General features: G+C 35.2%; 1 protein-coding gene across 1 annotated transcript in view; it reads left to right on the plus strand.

The window, feature by feature from the left end:
- Positions 1 to 15,072: 15,072 nt before the first annotated feature.
- Positions 15,073 to 23,389, plus strand: part of LOC128492590 (dynein axonemal heavy chain 3-like) — a 428,956-nt gene continuing 420,639 nt past the window's right edge. The window contains exon 1 of the mRNA XM_053465187.1: positions 15,073 to 15,208. Coding sequence (XP_053321162.1) covers positions 15,182 to 15,208 — 27 coding nt within the window. The 5' untranslated portion in view covers positions 15,073 to 15,181. The remainder of the gene's footprint in view (positions 15,209 to 23,389) is intronic.

A 23,389-nucleotide genomic window follows, 5' to 3' on the forward strand; every position in this document is an offset into this window, starting at 1 on the left:
TTTGTTTCTGCATTTGCTTTTGTTTTTTCCAATTGGCCATATAAAATATTAGACTATTTTTGGATGCTCACTACAGAATGCACATTGCTATAGAATTTCTCTGATCTTCGCCCACAGATGGACCTATCATCATGTTGTCATCATGTAAGTTTAAAAAAAGCTGTTACAATCACCATGCAACGCCAATGGTTCCAACTGCATTATCATAAGGGTGACCATCAGAAATATGTACTACAGAGGGAAATAGCTGCTCACTGATTGACATCTGCACTCATTCAGAAAGCTGTTCTGTACATGCACAGGTGGTACAGATGGTAAGGTTAGACTCATAGTGAGTATTGGCAAGATAGAAAGTGCCTTGATTATTACCCTACAACGATTTAGGTGGCTAGCTTGTTTGCATTCTTCTTCTGAGTTCTATGTTTCTAGCTGAGGAAAGTGCACAGGTAGTTTTAAGTGTTTTTATTAGATTTTTATTTCATAGTTAAACGTGTGAGGCGGGAAACCATTAGAAATCTGAATCTGCTTGGGGTGCACGTGCTGTCACTACAGTGCAGCGACTGGCAGACTACCAGCAAGAGCTGGCACCAGAAACAAAGCATAACGGAGCCTTTACTGTTGATATCCCCAGTAACAGTGAGGCTCAGGATTTTTATTTGACAGGTAACATTATTTTTCAAGGGAGAGGTGAATTATCTATATTCATCACTAATTCAAATAAAATCCTTTTTGACATTCTAAACTGTTCCTTCAAATGCTTTTCCTGTGTAACAGCAAACAAATTACCTTGGGAAGAACTTTTTAATAAGGAAAGAGTGAAGCCGTTCTTCTGAATATCTCCCCTTGGGTGGTCCCAGTCAAAGAGCAGCAGTCTTTATGATGGTTTGGCTTCTGAAAAGCTACATGGTATTATGCTGACAGCTGTAGACCTCTTTCTGTTAGGGATAACAAACATTCTGCACTGAGGACAGCATAGAGCCCAGCTTGCAGTATGCCCAATTAGAGGAGCTAAAATCTCATTTGTTTCACTGTGGGGGCCTCGGAAAGCACACCGTTTTGGCCTCATTACTGTATTTTTAACTTTACAAAAACAATTTCATTATGGAAATTAAGGAAGCTCATTTGGCTTTGGTGCATATACACAAGCTAATAAATACCATAAGAATTCCATCTTCCTCAGCGTGTAGTTTATTTTTTTCACTAAAAAAGTAAGTTAAAAAATCTTTTGTGGTGCTTTACCAAATTGGCCATTTTGTCATGCCAGCGTCTGAATAAAAAAAAAAATCCTCTATCTTCTTCTCAAGCTTACTATTTTGGATGAAACATTAATTTACTGAATGCCTATGCTTCCATCCACCATGGTCAAAGGCTACACAGGTTGCAGACTGGTCTTACTGAGAACTTTTCCCATATGGCTGTGATCATGCAGTGTTGTTAATTAAAATATTTGGGGACGATATTAAATTGCCTGAAACGTGAATTGATTTTTGTTATATTGTAGTCAATAGTCTCTCTCATTCAAGCTACACCATTGATCTTCTGAAAGGTTGCAACGACATTTGTTTTTGTTCTTATTCTCCAGGACACAAATCTGCCAGGACATTTAAAATGAGAGTCTCTTGGTAAACATATATATGCTTTCACTGCTGTAGTTATAATTTCGTAGAGTGGTACAGCTTTTTTTTTATACATTTTTAGTAAGTTTCTGACTTAATACGTATTTTTAATATCTATAATTCTATACATTATACACTTAGATTTATCTATAGCGATATATATATATATATATATATATATATATATATAAAATGAAACAGTAACTGCACATGTATTATAACAGTGGGTTCAGGTAGCCAAATTTTTTTTTGTATTGAGATGTCTAACAGTATATATTATACAATTTATCAACTTTATACTATATATAATATAATTATTTATATAAATATATAATTATATATATATATATTTGTTTAGCTTTTACCTTATGTATTTATATATAAAAGATATAAATACATAAAGTCAAAGATAAACATATATATTTACAATATATACACTCACTGGCCACTTAATTAGGTAATATATATTTATCCGTTATGGATACATCAGCAATATGGAGGGTGGGCACACAAAACAAGAAAATACAATACTGTGCAAGAGATTATAGGCAGGTATGAAAAAAGTTTTAAAGAATGTTTTCAAAAATAGACATGGTAATAGTTTACTTGCATCATTTATTGGAATGCAAAGGGAATGAATAGAAGAAAAATATAAATCAAATCAATATTTGGTGTGACGACCCATTGCCTTCAGAGCATCGGATAATTTGTAGGCATACAGTTAAGTGTATGATTAAACAATCATACCAAACAGGTACTAATGATGATCGGTTAATATGTAGGTTGAAGCATAATCATTAGCTTAAACAGAAACAGCTGGGTAGCAGGAATAAAACTGGGCGAGGGACATCCAAACTCACTAACAAGGTGAGGTTGCTGAAGACAGTTTAAAGTCAAAAGTCATACACCACGGCAAGACTGAGCACAGCAACAAGACACAAAGCATCAACAAGGTCTCTCACAGGCAGATGTTCTGTCCAAGCTCTTTTGAAGAAGCACAAAGAAACGGACAATGTTGAGGGCTGTTGATGCAGTTGTCGGCCAAGAAAACTTATTGGAAAACTGGAAGATGTCCAGCAGTGCCATCAGTGCAGCATTGGCAGAAAACAGAGAAAGCCTGCTACAGTCATCTACTGTCCAGAGAATTTTGGTCAGAAGTCATCTTCATAGGAGACTTGCGGCCAAAAAGAAATTCTTCTGACATGGAAACAATCATGCAATTCCATCAGAGAGGCAGCTAATTGACCTCAAATTTATTCCACAGCATGATGATGACCCCAAACATACAGCAAAGTCATTAAGAACTATCTTCAGAGTAAAAAAAAAGTCCTGGAAGCAATGGTATCTACCCCACTGATCTCAACATCATCAAGTCTGGCATTACATGAAGAAGGAGAAGCAACTGAGGCTGCCTAAATCCACAGAAGAACTGTGGTTAGTACTCCAAGATGTTTTGAATAACCTACCAGCTGAGTTCCTTAAAAACTAAGTGTACCTAGAAGAACTGATGCGCCAGGCAATTGAAGGCAAAGGATGATCACACCAAATATTAACAAGATTTAGATCTTTCTTCTGTTTGTTAAGTTATAAAAATAAACTATTAACATGCATATTTTTGAAATCATTCTTACTTAACAGCATTTTCACAACTGCCTACAACTTTTGCACAGTATTGTACATTCTATTTAAAGTCTATATATATATATATATATATAGACTTCAATGTAAAAACACAAATGTTGTATACGTTCTGCATGGTTGCCATGCTGCCAAGAGCTGTGTAAAGGTCTTCTCAAAGGGCCGGTCCATAAAAAATGATGTTATGGTATGGTAGCATAGATATGGCTGCTGGTAGGCACTTAAGTCCTTACTCTAAGGCTCAGTAAACACTTCGTAATATTACTTTTAATCAATCACTGTCGGATATCTCATTTTTCATTTATTTTACCTAGTATTTTACCCTACCTAGTACATCATGCTTGTTGGTACTTAAAATAGCTATATTCTTTTCAGAAGTCGCTATTTATTTATTCGTTCTTTGCTGAAGAATTGAGCGATTGTATTATGTTTGTAATAGACATAGAAAGATTTGGTGTTAGAAATATGGCAGTGTAATAATTTTCTTCCTTTACAGTAGTGATTTTCCTCCTTTAAATAGCCTCTAATACATCAAAGATCTATTACCATTTAACGTCAGGCTTTGTCATAGACTCACAAGCGAGAATGTTCATGGAACAATGCTAAGTGCAATTCAGTTGAACAGCACAATTTCATGACAAAAGATCCTCAAACTGCAAACTAATGAAAGCCTTTATTTTTATCTTTCTTTGTCAGCTGTTTGCATTGTTTATTGATTAGCTGTAATGCTGCTGTCAGTATTTTACCAATAGTCTGATAAGATCTCATGACTGGCATTTTGCCTTTTTAAAACCATCTACATGGCTACAGTCAAAAATCTTATCCCCTTTATATCAGATGTGTTGAGTGTACGCGTCCTTTACTTTTATTTAATAATGTTCATGGAGGCAAAGTATATTGAGCAGTAATTAGGATCCACCGTGTCTGCTGCTGGGATACACTGGAAAAGGTCACATTCCAGGCAAGAAATCTTTTATGTACCTATATATACATATATATACATTTTCGTCTATGCCATTATCATTAATGTAACAAAGCTTTGAACATTTATATTAGCAAGAGAGCATGACAGATTGTTTAGTTCATCTGAAAAGATGCAATAATCATCTGCAGGCAATTTTATGGCAATGCTGTCTGTGTTTAACCTTTCCTTTCGAGCATCAGATGCTATTATTGGCTTGAATTTTTAATATCTGGTTGGAGAAGGAGTAGGAATGTGCATATTGTTGTAATGTTAATTGAGCGATTCTTCTGTAGACTATAATCACTCAGAAGAATAATATTCCACAAGGAGCAGTTAAGTTGATCTAACTAAAAAAAAATGCCTTAATGTCAAAAGGCATGGAACATCTCCTTTTCCTAAGTTTCAGCTGAAGCATTTTATCCATGGTGAACAGAAACAAGACCAAAAACACTTATACTAAAAAAAAAAAAATATTACCATAATCGCATCTATGATTTGAGAATTGTATAAATATAATTAGTGGAAACGTTGTCTTGTTTCAAAGCAAATGACACTGGGTTGCAGAATACTTTCTTGGACTTTGTACTTGGTTAGCATTTTGGATCTGGAGTTATTCTTCCGAGGATACTCAGATAGGGAAATACAGACTTGTTTGTGGAAGATGTGTTTGTTTCTTCTAAGAAACTCAGTGAATACACAGGTGTTTCAACTTTAAATTGCTCTAAGAATCTAAGTTAGAAGCTCAGTGGTATGACTTCTCGGGGGAAGGAAATTGTGTTGAGACCTAAATATTTGATTATTTATGTTGTTGATGTGAGAGAGTCACTTTAAAGGCAGTAAAGTAAAGATAGTAATTCATTTGTTCTTACAATATGGTTTTTATTCTTTAGGTTGAGTCAACAAACAGTAAAAAGTAGATGATTAAGTAAGGGTCAGCTAAGTCCTTCTTGCAATCTAGTACAACTAATCCAGTACAACTAATCATTCAAGTGAGCGAACCTGGTCTCCAAGAGATAACATATTTTTACATAGGGTCCTGCTTTTTTCTTCAAAGTATTTTCACAGTAATTTATGGTTTGAAACCAAAGATTTGTGGCTGTTATAAGAATGTGGCAAATTGTTACTGTTAAGAAAAGACACAGTGAACAATGACGTATATAAAAATATTTATGAAGATTGTAGCTCCAAACAAAATCCATTAGCTATAAACTCTATAAACTGACTTAAAGGCTTTTCTTTAAACACATTACACATCTTTGTTAATAAGTTGTCAATAAAGCTGTTTTTCATATAAGTGATGGTTTACAAAATGAAATAAACATTTGGAGATATGTAGTAGTCACATTACAGAGACTAGGATGTGAGGTCGGCCATTTTATTTTCCCAAAAGGTTTCTTCCATTGCAACACTTGTGAAGATGTTGCTTTCAAAGGGATATATATATATCCAAAGGTAATCATTATGAAGTTACAGTATATAACACTCTAAAGGCCATGTTACCATGAAAAAGGAAATGGCTGACTTATAATTAATATGTGATGGATACCTATGGTTCTGCCAATAATTTTTTTTTTCAAATTTATTTAATGTAGATATTTTAAAAGACAAAAAAAAACCAACGTTGGTATATAACAATACAGAGTAAAGTCACCTGCAAAAACAAATTATTTCAGTTATCAAATATTCTATAGATTATTACTTTGATAGCAATGTATAGGGCAACACTTATCTAGGTGTCACTTGTTAGCATTTTGTTATCAGAATTTTAGATGAAACTTTCTATTAGGAAGAAAATATCACATTAAATAATAAATATCAAATTTACAAAAGTGGCCTCTGAGTGAGAAAAGTGACTTTATGGGGCATTTTCAGATATTAGCCTCTTCTTGAAATAATTTGGGTTTATTCACTAAAATGTAAGGTGAGGTGAAACATTTGTATATTCAACCATGTATGTTTTACACATTGTTAGCATCCCCTTTAAGAAGAACCCACAAGCTCATGATATGATTAACCTAATTTGGTGTTAAGTTGCAAATGAACAACTTTCATCTGATCTAAAAGTGAAGTACCAAACCCTAGATTGTTCTAATACATAGAGATGGATCTCTGGAACCAAATCTGGGTTGGGTCCCATGGACAAATGCTTATTGTTCATTAACATTTCCTGAATTCAGACATGGTGATATGGCCATTACCACCAGGCATACAAATACTGGTAGACTTTCATAAAACATAGAAAATAAAAACGTAAATGGATGACAATTTCTGTGGAACATAATTAACTGAATAATTGTGTGTAATGTGTTATGTATTTCTCATTTATATGGAGACATTCTGAAAATCTGCACACCCAAAAAACACCAATTTAGTGAACTCCTAGAAGTGACATTTTGTGAAATGTCATGTATTGCCAGTTGTGATATGGTTATAATGAAATGATGTAGCCAGGTAATATTTTTTTCTGGTATCTTTATATAACAGTATATCTATTTTGAGGGAAGGCATATTAATATACTCTAGTTTAACCATCTGCATCTTTGTTTTTCTGACTTTGTAAGTCTCTTAGTGATTATTATAGTAACCTGATTCACCAGACAAAAGAGATATTAGTATGTAAGAGCCATTCTGGGGCCAACACGTTTTTGTTAAACAAAACTCCTACAACTCCTATTCCCCTCAGCAATCTTATGTAATGAAAAGAGATGGAAAGTACATGACTACTCATTTGGAGGGCTACAAGGACCCTTGTCCTGTAAAAATAATCATGTTTTCCAATCATTAGTGTATTCAGCGAAGATCAGAATAATCTAATATCTGCAAAATGCATTTTCCCAATTTTATTTTTAGCTTTATCGAAAGGTAATACAAAGTCTTGGGTGATGTGGCAGTCGTTTTACCTTTATAGCTAACTATAGTTAGCTTTAGATGGATTTAACTCAGTATGTGTGGCAGGTGTAGGTGTGCAGACATTGACATAATGCGTACTTAATCCATTCTAGAATGCAATGGGTTATATTTATAATTTAAGGAAAATGTCTTGACGGCAGCAGACACCTATAATATGATTTTTATGCTAGTGCCGAAGTGTCCTTCCCTTCTCACAGAGGATAGTTTAACAACTGTACCTGGCATTTTATAAAAATTATGGCTTGTCCTTGTCTCATGGTCTACGGGTTTTATTATGTTTATACTTAAACCTGCTAGCTAAATCTGCTTTTCATCCTCTCATCTTGGTGTTGCCATCGCAATGCACAAAGTAAATAAAATTCAGTATTTCGTTGCTTTCAAATCCTTTTTATTCTTATTTTTTTAGTCTCTCAATAAAAACCTTTAATGTGTTTTTTTTGTAAATTTTGCACTCCAATAAGAAACATTGCATAGTATGTTTCATAGTTTTGCAGGTAGCTGTTTGGGACACATTTTATAGTATTTTGTCTACTAAAATATAAGTAGCTTTTTCCTTTTTGTTATGTAAAACAGTGACTAAATATATTACCCTAATGCAAGTTATGTATAAAGGGTGCACATTGGTAAAAGTGGAGCAGTTAGTAGAAACAGTCGTTAGTTGCTATGGTGACACATCACCTTATACTAGACTTCTTCATAATATTGTACGTGGACACTTATTCAAGTGACATTTAAGTATTGATCATATTTTTTAAACAAAGCATTTGCAGTTTTATCACTAGGGGAGGGCTGCCACCTTCTTGCCTGGTGGGCAGGTAAAGCCAAGTGCCCCCTCCCCAGTGAATCGCATACTTACTAATGCATACTCCATATACACATGCATACAAAAACATAATAACTCTTTTGTACTTCAGCCTATCAATCACACCCTTGCCTTGCCCATATTCTTTATAGTTGCTTGCACAGTGTGTGAGCAGTCACACTTTAATTACGGGACCACGTAATATTGGGCAGTGATCATGTCACAGGACATGGCTGTGAAAATATTGGTAGCCACAGAAACAAAATAACTGAAAACTACTGTTTTAGAATGCATATGTCATTACAAAATATGAAGAACGGCAGCTAAGCTGAAATCTTAAACCACTATTCATGTGCTACTGTATCGTGTTCTTTGATCATAAGGACCAATTGGTTTACTTTGGGGAAGGTACTAGTGTTAGTACTCAGTTCCCGTCATACTTGTTCAATCACTTACCAGATGTTCATGAATTTTGCAGTGAACTGGAATTTCCAGTATCTGATGTCTTAAAAGTGGCACCAAAAAGCCAAAGAAAAATCTTAGAAAAATAAAATGTTTCTTCACCTGGTGTCTATTAATTTTATCCTCACTCCATTACTAAACATCAAATTCAAAACAGGTAACTATTTTCATGTCTCTGATGGTATCCAAACAAAACTGGCGCAAATTGCCATTTGACATTTAGTTTTGCATAATTAGTCTCCAGATTAAATTATAGGTACTGCAAATCATGCTACACCCTCTAAAGTGCAGGGTAAAATGATTTATACATCAGGTACTCTACACCAGTTAAACTACAATTGCCATGATTGACTTTATGATGTCTGCAAAGAATCAATCAGATTTGGGTCATCAGACAGACTGGCTTCTGGAAAACTGCAGCCTCCCTTGCATAATGGTTATGGATATCTCAGAAGTCTTAATAAAAAAACTACTAATTTTGTTATGTTACACGAATTAAAAGTATAGTATTTGCTTTAATATATCATTACCTTTTCCATGTGAAATATTCTCAAATTTCCACTTACCAACTATTCTCTTTGGGGTGATAAAATAAGGAAGTAAATGCAAACTGAGTTTGATAGTACTTGGCAAGTCCTGCTTGTGCCCTGCGCTGTTCCTCAATGCCTTTTCTTTACTCTGGTGGATCAATTCTTGTTCATGTTTCTAATATGAGGGGGGTTCAGTTTGTCCTGTATGGTGGGGCTGGATATGTTGCAGTGTCTACCTACACCCAGTGCCCTCACTTGAACTGGGGACAGTATGGTAGAGATTGCGGTGACATCCTCTCCCTGATCCTCCAATCGAGGGAGAGGACATCACCACAAGTGCCGTCATATTTAAATGAACACTGAAAAATTTGTTTGAATTGTCTTTGGCCCGTTTACACTTGTCAAATATATATATATATATATATAAGTATTAATATACACACATATATATACTGTATAAATATATATATATATGTATATATGTAAACATATATATGATATATATATATATATATATATATATATATATATATATATACAAGTTAGCTTATGGAATATTTCAATGTAAACTGAATTTTAAAAATAGGTATAAGACCACCTGATTTAGCCATGGCTGATGGTCCAGAAAATCAAAGACAGATAAAGGGGTCTTGAGAGCAACAGTAAAATCTTATGTATCCATAGAATCTTTCCTGTGAAACGCTTTTCTCTTCATTTTACTATTGTCTAATATTTTCTAATCCACATGCATACTAATACTAAGTCAGATGTTATTTCACTGTTTAGAAGTTGTACTTGTATACCATTTCAATGGTTAACATTCTACATCTTTTGCAATACTACCAAGTAGGGCACAAAACACCAATTTCATTCTGGCTTGCTCACTTTTATGAGTCATTTGTTGCTAAATGGTATACAGTGAATTTGACATGGAGCATTGAACATTCATAATTCAAAATGCTTGTCAGTCTTGTGGAGGATTGTCTTTTATATATGACAAACACTCCAGTGAAAGTTTATCTTGACATGTAAGATTTAAACACAAGAATAAATGCAGTTATTTTTTTTTATACAGGGTGTGTCCTTTTCAGCTGGTATATACTATGGGATATGACATGCAATAATTTCTGTAAACTCTTTTTTAATGTTTTTATATGCATTAAACCTTTTGTGTTTATCTTCATCTTTAATCTCTATTCCATTTTTTACATCAACAAATTGCCCCTCTTCCACATACCCCCTAAACTCTCATAATCTTTTATCTGTGCTTTTAAATTCTCTAGTCTTATTTACCAGTATTTTCTAATTATCTCTCCTATTCCTATTTTTACCTATGTAAAAATGGGAATAGGTGTCACTAGATTTCTATTTTGCCACATCCCTTATACTGTTATATATCATCTTTCTCACTTGTATACTTTCTCACTTATATACTTTCTGATAACCTTAATTGGAACGCTCTATGTTACTGTATGAATTTCCATCTTTATGTACCTAATAGTTAAAGAGACTGACCACATAAATAAACTGTGCTGTCTGGGATGCTGGTCCGTGCATAGCTCCAGGTCATCAACAGATGCTTTTTATCTTCAGGGAAGCCTGAAAAACTTCATATCCATGTCATGTTCATGTCAATAGACTCAATTAACAGTACAGTGAATTGCTGAGCTCAAAACAATTGAGATGTCTAAAAACACCAACTCATCTACTCACTAAATGAATTTGATCACCTTCTAAACTACAGTTTGAATCAACTTAAGTTGACTTGACTGGCAACATTGCCGTTCTATGAAAAGAACAGCATTTAATCTATTCACAGAAATCTCAGTCGTCAGGTTTACAGTCAATATGTTAGGTGGTTTTATGAAGGACTTCTACTTTGACTAAGTAAATTTCATCAGGAGAAGGAATGTTGACCCATAACTACTTTATATAAGTTAATGGATTTGTCCAACTTGATAACCAGTTGTACTTCCTATTCGTCTTCCCATGTTCACAATCAACACAACAGACAGGACAGTTCTATTCAATCAAAAACTGTCAAAAATAAGTGGAGTGGTGTTGAACTCAATAAGCAACTCCACTCTTTGGGAACACATGCGTTGCTGTTCCAGTTGCTGTAGTGAAATGGTGATAAGTCGTGTAAATTGACAGAGAGTCAACAGCATTTCAGTGCAGAACTCTCAGTTTGTAGGGAATAGGCATGTTTAAATTTGCCAAGAGCAGTAAAATATTGTTGAGTTACACCAAACCAAATTACTTCAAATGTTGTATGTTTTGGTTGTCTATGCAACAACATGTGGTATGTACATGATACGTTTAAGCAAAGTTGTCAATGGCTGTACTTTTTTAAAGGGAAACCACACTGCCGCTTTCTTAAATAGGCATAACATGTTACCCTGAGTGTTTCCACAGTAACAGATTAAAGTGAGCCAATATATATTGAAATCTAGTGGAAAGTGTCTCTAAAATGCTGATATTAGTACATTTCATCAGACCCCTTTAATTGCTCAGGGAAACTATTCATAGATACTCAATTTGTCTAACAGGGCATTTCTAAACCTTTGAAACAGCTGGGGTTTTTTCCTAGACACAAAACGTTCTATAAAAGGTTCATCCAGTTCTGGTTGTCCACCTTATATATTAATTACCAGAATGTAAAATATTAGCAGCAGCAATATAAAAAAAAAAACTTACCATATTGGTTATTTTTAGAATCTAAATTGAACAGGTATTTTTTTAATAGTCATATCCAAAAGAATGATATAATTAATCCATATTTCTGCAATAGTTTATGAACTCCAATTAGATGTATTATATGAGGCAGCAGGGCATAAAAGTATTATGATGTACAGTTTTGTTTTTCTAGATCTAGTGAAATTTAACAATTTGAACTTAAATTTTAGCATTACAAAAATGAAACAGTTTTGTGCACAAAAGGCTGTTTTTATAGTAATTCATTTATACATTTTACAGACTGTCAACGGCTGATTTTGTTAAGTTAGTTGAGTGAGTGTATGTCATATAGTTAATTTGAAATAGTATATTATAGGGCCTTAAAACTATCCTGCAACTTACTTCTATTTATGACTGCAATTTGCTAACCAATAAAAGCCTACTAAAAATTTAGTAATCATTTCCTCCTAAATTCCAAAAATAACTGTTTTTTATTCCAACCTTTTTTATTTGGCCGTAATTCTAGTAAAGTCAGACATGCTGAATTTTTTCCTTTCTTCCCCAATTGGCATATCCATATAATCATATTTCTAGTACACATGGCATCATAAATAACAAGATATCTGGGAAGTGATCACATTTTGAACTATCGATAATCAAAAAGAAAATCTCTGTATTACCTGTTATTTTCATATTTTCAGGACAGAAATGTGAATTACAATACTGATTGTTCTCTATTACTCCAACAATAACAATGGAACATCAAGGAACATCTTTATATCATATCTTCTTATGCTAAACATTAATAGTGGAGAAATTGTGGGAGTGAATGGTGATCCTTAAAGCAAATCTCATTTTTCCCAAAACCCACTTAAAAAAAAAGGGTCTATATAATCTTCCCTGTTATGGTATATGTCACATACTGTTTAATTGATGATTTTCGTTGATTGGTTCAGATAGACTTTTGGGATGAGTGGTTGGTTCTTGGAGAAGGGAGAGAACAGGATGTGTCATGACTGTGGGTACCGGGTCTGATTGGAGTTTCTGCACAGGGACAGATGCTTCTTCAGGACACTGAGCTTGTGTAATGAAGGCTGATGTCTTAGGTTGAAGATGGCTGTCTACTGCAGCTTTAGCTCTGTGTTTGGGCACCATCTGTCTGCAAGTTTCAACTGGTCAATCAACTGGGGAACTGGCAGACAGCAGCAGGCTGGGGAACTAGCAGACTTACACAAGAGGGCTAGAGTAAGGTTCAAAAGCATAAAGCAAAGGAGTTCCAAGTTCAGGCTGAGGTTAAACACCATATACACAGGAAACCATAACAGGTGACTGATGGGCTAAACAGAGGCGGAGTCAAGGTGGGCTAAATAGAGGGAAGATCATAGACCTCAATAGTTTCAGCTCACTGAAAAGCAGCATGAAGTGAGCAGAACTTATTGCACAAGGACTGAAAGAGCTTTAGATGACAGGAAGATTCTGCCATTAATGCGAGTACCAGGGTCCTTGCACAGAGACTCCAGCCTGACCCAGTACCCACAATCGTGACAAAATGGACAATTGATAAGAAAATGTCAGATCTGCCACAGGCTGCCACCAATGTCAACTTCCATATGATTTATTTTAATACCAAATATCTCCAAAACAGCAACACTAATTGACAAACATAACACACAAATATGTTACAATTATAATGGCTACAATTTTCATTTAAATTACTTTTCCATTAATGCTTGGGATACAATTTCTACAACACCTAGTTTATGTAACCCTCTTTACACATAACTCAGATTGTTGTCCGACTAGTAGTACACTTGCACTGCAAATATAGGGCATACAAATGGAAAATACTAGGCGTTGATTGTGCTTGTTATTCTCATTCTGTTTAATATGCGTCTGCTATGTTGCTGCTTAGTGAATTTATGATTAATATGTTTTAGTAGACCTTCCTTCCAACATGTCAGAGAAATATTTATTATTTAATTCAAATTATATAATTTTATTCATGGTACAAGTTATCCAGCCATTACCATTGCCTCAGGAAAATTCCCTCTTGAAGATTAGTGTGGATTTCTACTTAATCTGCCTGGTTTTGAAAATATCCACATATCATCAAATTAAAAAGGTAATTTTCCTGAAACAGAAGGGGGTTACATTATGGAAAATCATTTACTATATCTTACTACGTTTCTGGGCCTAGGTGCTGTATGCTCTCTTTTTTTTTTAGTAACTAGCATACAGTAAATATTCTTATCAACAATGATTAAACTGGCAGACTTTCTATTCTATAGTATTGCATTTTGATTACATTATTCGTAGAATGCTGTGTTCTGTAGTATTGGCCAGAAGATGATACATAAGCAAGTAAACCAATGATAATAGTAGATGTGTAGAATTCTCTCAAAATCTCAAAGATTCTGTTTTCATCATATAAGAAAAATACATAAGTAGTAACAGGTTTGAATTGTTGCCTAGTGCCGGACTGGTTACATAACTTATTAGGGGTTTTATACCTAGGAATATTGTGTGCTTTCATTGAAATACCTTAGTGTGTGCCACAGCCACAGTTCTGGGGACCCAAGGAAGCCCTCTGACTGTATCATTTGATTGCTGGCTGTATTTGGGCTACTTGTTGAATATTAGGGTATTGTCTCATTTTACAATCTCTGTTATGTATTCCCACGTTTTCTTTTTTATACCATTAACGAGAAACATTTAATAAAGAGTGATTTAGAAATAAATTGTCCTACAGTATAATTGGTATTTTATGTACAGCTACACCCATCTTGGAATGCAACAGTATAAAAGCCGAGTATCTTTCTTTTATAGTGCAAGGTAAGGTACTTCTACTTCTTGATGAGGAAATTTGTATTGTGAATTGATTGTGCGCACATAAAAACCCTGGACTTTGACTGTGTTCACAGTGGCCACAAAGACAGTGTTTCCAAGGTTATGTTACACAAGGAATGTCACACTATTTATAACACTACCATTATAGATTCAATGTTACAATAAACCAGCTTAAAAAATAAAAACAAAAAACAAAATGTACTTGTATGAAAGTACAATTTATTTTATATTTTGTACTTTTTAGGTTTCCAATTATTTAATTATATTCCATGTTGCAAAAATGTTTTATGTATCTTAGAATATATTCAAGTTAGATTAGAAATGGATCAAAATCCTTTTTTCTCAATTTTTATTATTTTAAAGCACATCATTTTTATTGCAGGCAGTTGGAAGCTGTAATATATTATTATAAAAAGTCTGTTTGTGATTTTGTTCTTTTATTACTATTAATTTCGTTGTTTTTTATAAATCTACATCTAGCAAAGCAAGCCCTTGTTTAGTTTGTTTAACATGTACTACAGTCCATGTGTAAGCTTGCAAAGCCTTTTGTAAGGCAGCCACACCTTAACAAAATACTGCTCTCTAACAGTTAAGTAAGCAACAGTGTTTAAATTGTGTTGTTAGGTTTTACTGCCCAGTAGCTTGTAGACTATGGGAACTGAGCTGCTTCATCCTTAAGCACAGCAACTTTAGCTGGATTTTAACTCTTTTATTTGAATCCCATCTTACACGGAAGATGGAAGAATTCTCAGACTCGAGCAAGGTAAGTTTATTGTACCTATTTTCTCTATTAGATTCTCCCCTAGCATTGACTTTATTATGCATTGCCTACAACGTGCAGATGCACAGTCTCACATTCCCTGGGATACAGTGTGACAGTACAAATACTTTGTGATGGTTTCAATTTTTTTTTTCTGCTTCAACAATTTCATCTAATTTGTACCCTGTGCATGGAGTGAGGGGGAACATTATTGACAGCTGTAATTAGTACCCCTACCTTTTCTAAAGCTAAATAGGAAGTTATTTAATTCCTATTATCATATAAGCAAAGTAGATTTCCCTAGGCATTGCTTTGTCCCCAGGCAGTATTCAAATTATTCACTTGTTCTGCCTCACATTCTCCCTTATGACTACAAAAGCAACAGTGTACACTTTAAACCCTATGACACCACTCTGGGACCATGCATAGCACAGAGAAAACTATTGACTTATGGGTGTTTAACCTCCACACTTTTGTATTTAAACACGTTTCTTCTGGATTTGTTTGACATTCAGAATCTAGCAATCCTCCCGGTTATGTGTAAACTGTATCATATCCTGTTGACTCTGATGAGAATTAGGGTATCATAGGCCAATGAAAAGCATCTCATTTATATGATAATTACATATAAGCAGTGGCTAGTGATTCACGATTCAAGTCATTTGGTCCTTGGGGACTTGTATGTTTACCAGACAGCAAGTATGTGATTATATTTTGCTAATTAGTTTCCAGGTGACTGAAAAAATGAGCTCACATTCAATAATTGTATACTCGATAGGTCCATTTCCTAGTAACAAAGTTAATTCTAATTGAATAACTAATCCTCATTGAGCCAAATGAATGCATTTATGTATAAAACAGATTTTCTGCCCAGTTACAAGAAGAGCCTTCCCACTTTTGCATTAACCGTTGAGCTTGTAACAATACATAAGCTTAAAGAAAAACATTTGTAAATGAATTTTTATAAATTCATGCCCTTATCTCACTTCCTCAAGCCTAACTTACACTCTCACGGTATTCACTGTACTGAAATTTATGAGCACCAACCTATAGAATATAGAATAGAATATAGCATGTCAAAAACCAAGGAACAGTAAATAGGAAAAATTACGTTATATGGCAGAATCTAGAATAATACAGTCAACCAAGCACCATAATCAGAGTTTTAGATTGAACAGTGCTTTACAGATGTGCCCCTCAGTGTAATTTATTTTGATATAGCACGGTGTGTTTGGTTGCTAAAACCTACATCGGACAAAAGTAGATTGGAGCAAGCCAATCCATTGTGACCAGTCACGCTGTACAGTGAGAAAATAACAACAATATGCCAGCCTTTCCAAACGAAATGAGGATGAATGTTTTCCTGTCCACGGAAAATTCTTATGAATTCTAAGCATGCAATTTGAGTTAAACCAGCCATGTCTTATGGATTTAAGCTTGGGGTGAGGACGGTGTTCTGTACCATGGACAATATATTAGCCATTCTATCCTAATAGTGTATGTACAATGCTTCTTTTGAACTCATAAATATGACTATTGTTTACGGACAAGTGTTGTCCCTGGATTATGACCTCTTTTAATAATCAAATGCCAAAAGTCATCTTTCTTTGGCGTTGAGGAGCAAGCATCTTTGGTTTTTCAGCAAAATGCACATTAAGAAACCTCTGTCCCGTTATAACACTCTAATTGCCACACCGTAATAAGAGGTTGAAAAGGTGACCTCCTGCTGTCTCTCATAAAAGGAAGGAAATGGTAGTAAAAGAAAAAAAAAGGATCTGTAAAAGTAGACTGCTACAAAAAGAACTCACACAAATAGAAAAAAAAGACTGTCATTTAGTCCAGGCAATAATAGGAATGCAGACATATAAGAACGTAGTTCCTGCTGTTCTTCTGTTGTATGTGCCCAGATTATCTTGCCGAGAGGTAGACAGAAAGGTCATGATTCTTTATAAGAAATGGGAAACAATGGTTTCAGAGCAATAACACATTTTTACTATTACAAAGTGTTCTCAGCATCTGCCGCAGAAGTTACAGTTCCCTGAACATGCTTTTCAAAAGACAGTTAGTGCCAACACTGATGACATATGAAAAAGACATATGTGCAGACAATAAGAAGAATTAATTCAGGAGCTCACTTACTCAATAAAGCCCTACAGTGCATCACTTCAATATGGTGAATGGTTAATATGTTCATAGCATAACCTAGGTCTTTGCTCTCTGATAAAGTCTTACTCTTTAAAATGTTAGGGTTTACTTAACATTTTCATACTGCTATAATTCTAAAATGATTTTTTTCAATAGATTCGTATTTGGTCTATTAATAAGGCTTTGTCTGAACCATGTTAAGTTTTCCTAACCTTTTGTTTTCTATTTTTTTCCTGATCCCTCCTCATACTTCCCTCATTAGACCCCAACATATCACAAATTCAAAATGGGTTGAGGCATAGCTACAGGAAGGGTCGGCATGGCTAGAGGCAGGGCAATGAAGGACCATCCACGTATGTTACTCATTCAGCCCCAGTATAATGTACCATCTAATTTTGAACTATGCTCTCAAATTAAACTCATGTATATACCTACGGGAGGAGCCATCTGGACTTCCTATACTCTGGATTTGCATTGATTATTCTCCATTTAGTTACTCTTCTCTTTTTGTTTCATTGTTTCTACTTTTGGAAGATGCCGATTGTCTTAGGCCTTATAGGCATCAGACAGGAAATTCATTTCCATACAGATTTTGCCACACTTTGCCACATATTTCAGGTCTTATGCAGTAGTAGTAGAAAAAAAATACCTCCAAACATTTAAAGTGATTAAACAATACAAAATGTCCTAAAGTTTTAATAAAGAAATTTGATCATATCAAAAGCTGTATAGATGTTGTATGATGTATTTTCCAATCTACTATAATAAGAATGTTGGAATATCTATATAACTAGAGTAGGTAAACCTTCCATGTGTCTGTGGTGGTAGAAGTGGTTATAAATAGAAGTACCCTTTCTCAATAAGAGTATGTGCAGTTTCTAATTTATATCACTTTAGTTTGAGAGTAGCCCTGATGTGTTGCCATCTTGTGGTGAAAATATACATTTAAATAATTAAACGTACATGTATTTGAATAAAACTGCAGGTGGTTCAAGGTAAGTAGACATATTTCACTTCACCAGCCTCATGAAAGTGTTATTCTCTTTGCATGAATTATGCAAGGTCAGTGAATTTCTCCATTTCAACTTGGGCAGTTCAGTTCACTAAGGTACAAGTTGCCAGTTGAGTCGAATATATGTGGCTGGCTTAACTAAAAACACACAAGTCAACTCTTCACAAAAAAAATCAAGTTGCTTTTCATTTGAGTGCTGTTGAGCCAGACATTCTGCCATCAAGTCCAGTTCTGCCATGTGAGTCTGTGTGTCTATTGAGTCAGCAGATGTGTTGATGAGTTTAATGGTTTTTTAAGTTAACTTGCGGTTAAGGAGATAAGATAGTTTTGTCAAATTGTAGAATCTTTCTCAGTTGATTGTGAAATTCAGGAGTTGGCTTTACCTTTTGAGTAGGTAGTCAAATTGGTTGTTAAGTTGAGCAGCAATATTTATTGAATGCATGCAAGCTGTAACTTGCTGAAAGGTAGCTTTCAAGTTGACTTGAGTTGACTTTAATCATGCTGAAGTTGGCAGTCAAGTTCTCTTTGTGGGTGGATTTTCTGGTAACTTAGTTTTTCCTAGGAGTTTGACTTAAGTAATAAGGAAACTAAAACGTTCATGAATACAAAGCATTGATGTTGTGATAAAAGTGAATTATTGTTCATCATAAATTCAGACTTGACGTTGGAACTTGTTATAGTTGCCATAACCTTCAAATCAACTGGAGTGCTTGCTGGATAGGTAGGGAGCGTAGAGCAGGGTGGCACCAGATGGAAGGAATAAGCCAAAGAAGCAGTCCGCCCCGCAACGGAGCACGGCGTCCAGCCGAAGACCCCGGTAAGGGGTATGATGAAGGGCTGGAGGCCTGACAACTGGCAACTCAAACATTTGAATTTATTGTTTACTGTTAATAGCAGCATTTACTAAATGAGGCACCAAAAGGACTGTATTTCTACAAAAAGTGTCTAACTATATCCTCCAAAATTGCTCCTGTAGTACAAACAAACTTCAATGATAAAAATGAATGATAAAACCCATGCATATTAACAGAAGGGGACCGTTTGGTTCAATTTAGCAGTTTCATGTGTGGAAACAACCACTGTTATTTTTGCTGCACTTTGGGTCATCATCATTTTTCTTACATCTCCATCTTAAAAACATTATTACAAACGGAGCGCTGCACTTTATGTTTGCCCCTATAATACACCATTATTACCAGGTGTATTACCATTAATACACCTGTGCGCTTCAGGATTCATTTAAAAATTCTGACTCTTACTTCCAAAGGCTTGCCCTACTTACATCTCATCACTCATATCTAAATATACTCATAACGGGTCTCTCCATTCATCCAATGATCTCCTTCTGTCCTCTCCTCATTTCTGGCTCTCATGTATGCTTTAGATCCACCAGGGGGTACTTGCATAGTTAGGACAAAAGATAAGAGAATGGTTGTAACAAAAAAGTCAATATGTACGATATATGTACTTAGAAGTGGCTAAATGAAAACAGGCTCTTCCCGTAAAATCAATCATATCTAAAATCAAAAAGACAGGACACAATGGCACATATTTTTTCCTAACTGTGCAAACTCCCCTTGGTGGATCTCTATTGTGTGGAACTTTTGCAGAGTGTGTTTTCTTGGGTTGCTGCTGCATTAAGTTGGGAAGTATTTTTATTTTGTTTTTATCACTCGGTGGCCACTTGTGTGAACTGATAAGGGCATTATTCTTAAGGGCTGTCCCTATCCTCTGCAATGCCTTCCCCTAGCCTATCTATGTTTCCTCCTGCCTTCAGTCCTTCAAAAAAATACCTCAAGACCCACTTCTTAAAGGACACTTACAACATTACACATTAACACCCTCCCATATTCCTTTGGGTCACCTTTCATAGTCCCAAGACATCAAGTCATAAAAATGGTTTTTGTATAGACCTTTAAAGGGAAAGCTGGGGTTGGGGGATGAAGGGTCCTGTACTGTCACTTTCTCAGAGTATTCTAAAAAACCTTTTGTTGACCGTGAAAACCCCCACACTTATTTTAAAATAAATGCTGAAGAAATCAATTATATTTTAAAATATATGCTGAAGAAATAAATACAAACATGCATTGGATCTGCCAGAGTAAAATCTACAATATGAGCATCAGTCTGAGTCTTTCCAGTACTCTCATTCATTCCTGTGAATTTTCAGAAATGGTTGCCAGATTTGTAACACACCATAATAGTTGGAAATACTCAAAGGATTACCCCTTCCCATTGTGGCAACATACAAATATAAATCATTGTTGTACTTTGCCAAAGAAAATACTACTTTCTTGATTTCTTCAGCTTAAATCCCCATGCAAAAACAAAAGAATTCCACAATCTTTCCTACATATCTAAACATCTAGTATTTATGGAGAGATTCAGCCTCATGCGTCTAGAAAAAAAAATCATCATCATTCTCCAAACAACTGCTTCTTCTGTTTTAAGCAAAATAACATTGCAATTCCTTGCAGTTTCTTGTCTACCTTCTTAAATATTTCTCATAGAGACTTCTACTCTTGGTGACACACATAAAATATAATTTGCAGCTACTGAGCAAAGGTTAGAACAACGGAAAAAACATTTTTGGTCACAATTGTACATTACATCTTGATCATTGTATCAGTATTTTTTTTATAATAAACAAGCATCTATTTTTCTCATTCATAACATGAATAATCATCAGCTTTTGACTATAAGGTAATTATAATATATAGTAAATACATAGTGAAAGATGTCAATATTTTTTAAATGATTGCTCTTAAGCATCAAAAACAAAAGAGATGTACATAGTACAGATATATATATATATATATATATAAAAAAATATTTTAAAATATGCAAATATAATGTAAACGGTTAATAGGTTAATAATATTGTTATTATACATTTTTTTTACTTTAACATATCCTATGTCCAAGTTGGGAGTGATGAGAAGCATTGATTGACTGATTTTTCTTCCCAATGTGATCTGTGCAAAGTTCCAAAATGAATATAATATTTAGTAAGCGATGATTAAATCATTGAGTTACACAATGATCTTGTCATATAGTGGTGTGCTTGGGATTATTGCCCTATTGCATGACCCACTCAGCCAAGCTTTAGCTGTTGGACAGATGGACATTTGACTCTGGAATACTTTGGAATACAGAGGAGTTCATGGTCGACTCAATGACTGCAAGGTTCCCATTTCCTGTGGCTGCAAAACAAGTCCAAATCATCACCGCTCCATCACTGTGCTTGACAGTTGATGTGAGGTATATGTGCTAATATGCTGTGTTTGGTTTTCAACAAAGTATTGGCGATGTGTATTATGGCCAAACGTCTCCACTTTGGTCTTGTCTGTCCAAATTATATTGCTCCAGAAGTATTGTGGTTTGTTCAGATGCAACTTTGCAAACCTAAGCCGTGCTGCCATGTTCTTTTTAGAGAGAAGAGGCTTTCTCCTGGCAACCCTTTCAAACAAACCTTGTTCACTCTTTCTCTAATTCTGTTGTCATGAACATTAACATTTAACAACCTAACTGATGCCTGAAGAGTCTGAGATATAACTCTAGGGGTTGTTTTGCAATTTCTTTGAGCTTTGCACAGTCGGACCTTGGAGTGAATTTGATGAGGCGTCCACTGGGAAGATTGGCAACTGTCTTGAATGTTTTCCACTGTTGAATCATCTTTCTCACTGTAGAATGATGGACTTCAAATTGTCCCTTCCCAGGTTGATGGGCAGCGATAATTGCTTCTCTAAGCAAGTAGTTCCTCCTTGGCATTGAATGCTCCAAACCAGCAAACCGCTAAAAGTTCGGCTTTTAGGTGGTCACACTTGCTTATGATCAATTAATCAAGGGGATTTGATTAGCAGCACCTGACTGTTACTTAGCATCTTAATTCCAATGAAGGCAGTGAGGATGTACTTGTTATGTTAATCTCTTGTTGTATTTACTAATGTTTAGACCTGCTAAGGAACAGATTTGTTATTATGTCCTGATATATGTATATATATATATATATATATATATATATATATATATATATATATATATATATATATATATATATATACAAATATAGATCACTTGAACTTGCTCCTCTCCCCTACCTATCTGTTGATTTCCCTCAGGGCTCAGTTCTTGAGCTTACTCTATTCTCCATTTACACCTCTTTCAACTGGTATCTTCCTTTGGCTTCTAGTATCACCCATATGCAGATGATAACCTCATCTATATTTCCTCTGCTGACCTTTCACCCTCTCTTCTAACTCTCCTCACCGACTGTCTTTCAGCAATTGCATCATGGATGGTGTCCCATAACCTAAAGCCTCAACATCACCAAGACTGAGTTTATGGTAATCCGTCCATCCGCTCTGTCTACCATTCCTGACATATCTCCTGCTGTTGACAACTCCACTATCCAACAGTTCGCTGCCTTGGTGTCACACTCGACTCTGCTTTCTCCTTCATCCCCCATATCCAGTCCGTCACAAAATCATGCCACCTTTACCAAAACATCTTCCAAATGTGCCCATTGCTCACACAGGAAGCAACAAAAATATGAATCTCCTCCCTTGTGATATCCCAACTGAACTATTGTAACTCCCTTCTAACTGGTCTGCCCCTCTCCTGCCTTTCACTTCTCCAATTTATCCTCAACAATGCAGCTAGATTAATCTTTCTCTGTCACAGTTCCTCATCTGCTCCTCCATTGTCCAAATCACTCCATTGGCTTCCCACACCCTTCAGAATGAAATGTAAACTTCTGACCCTAACCTACAGAGCCCTTAACAACTCTGCACCCCTTCATATCTCTACCCTCCTATCTAAATACTCCCTTCTTCGTTCCTTTCATGACTTGCATCTCTCCTCTACTGTCATTACTCTTCTCACTCCTATATTCAGGATTTCCACCCGTTCTGTACCTCTTTTGTGGACTTTTCCCATTCCATCAGACTTTCTCCTTCATACGCAACTGTCAAAAGCCATCATCTTAATCAAGCCATCTAAGCAATCAACGTCAACAAATCATCTGGA

Source organism: Spea bombifrons, chromosome 4 (assembly GCF_027358695.1).
Source record: "Spea bombifrons isolate aSpeBom1 chromosome 4, aSpeBom1.2.pri, whole genome shotgun sequence".
Lineage (NCBI taxonomy): Eukaryota > Metazoa > Chordata > Amphibia > Anura > Pelobatidae > Spea > Spea bombifrons.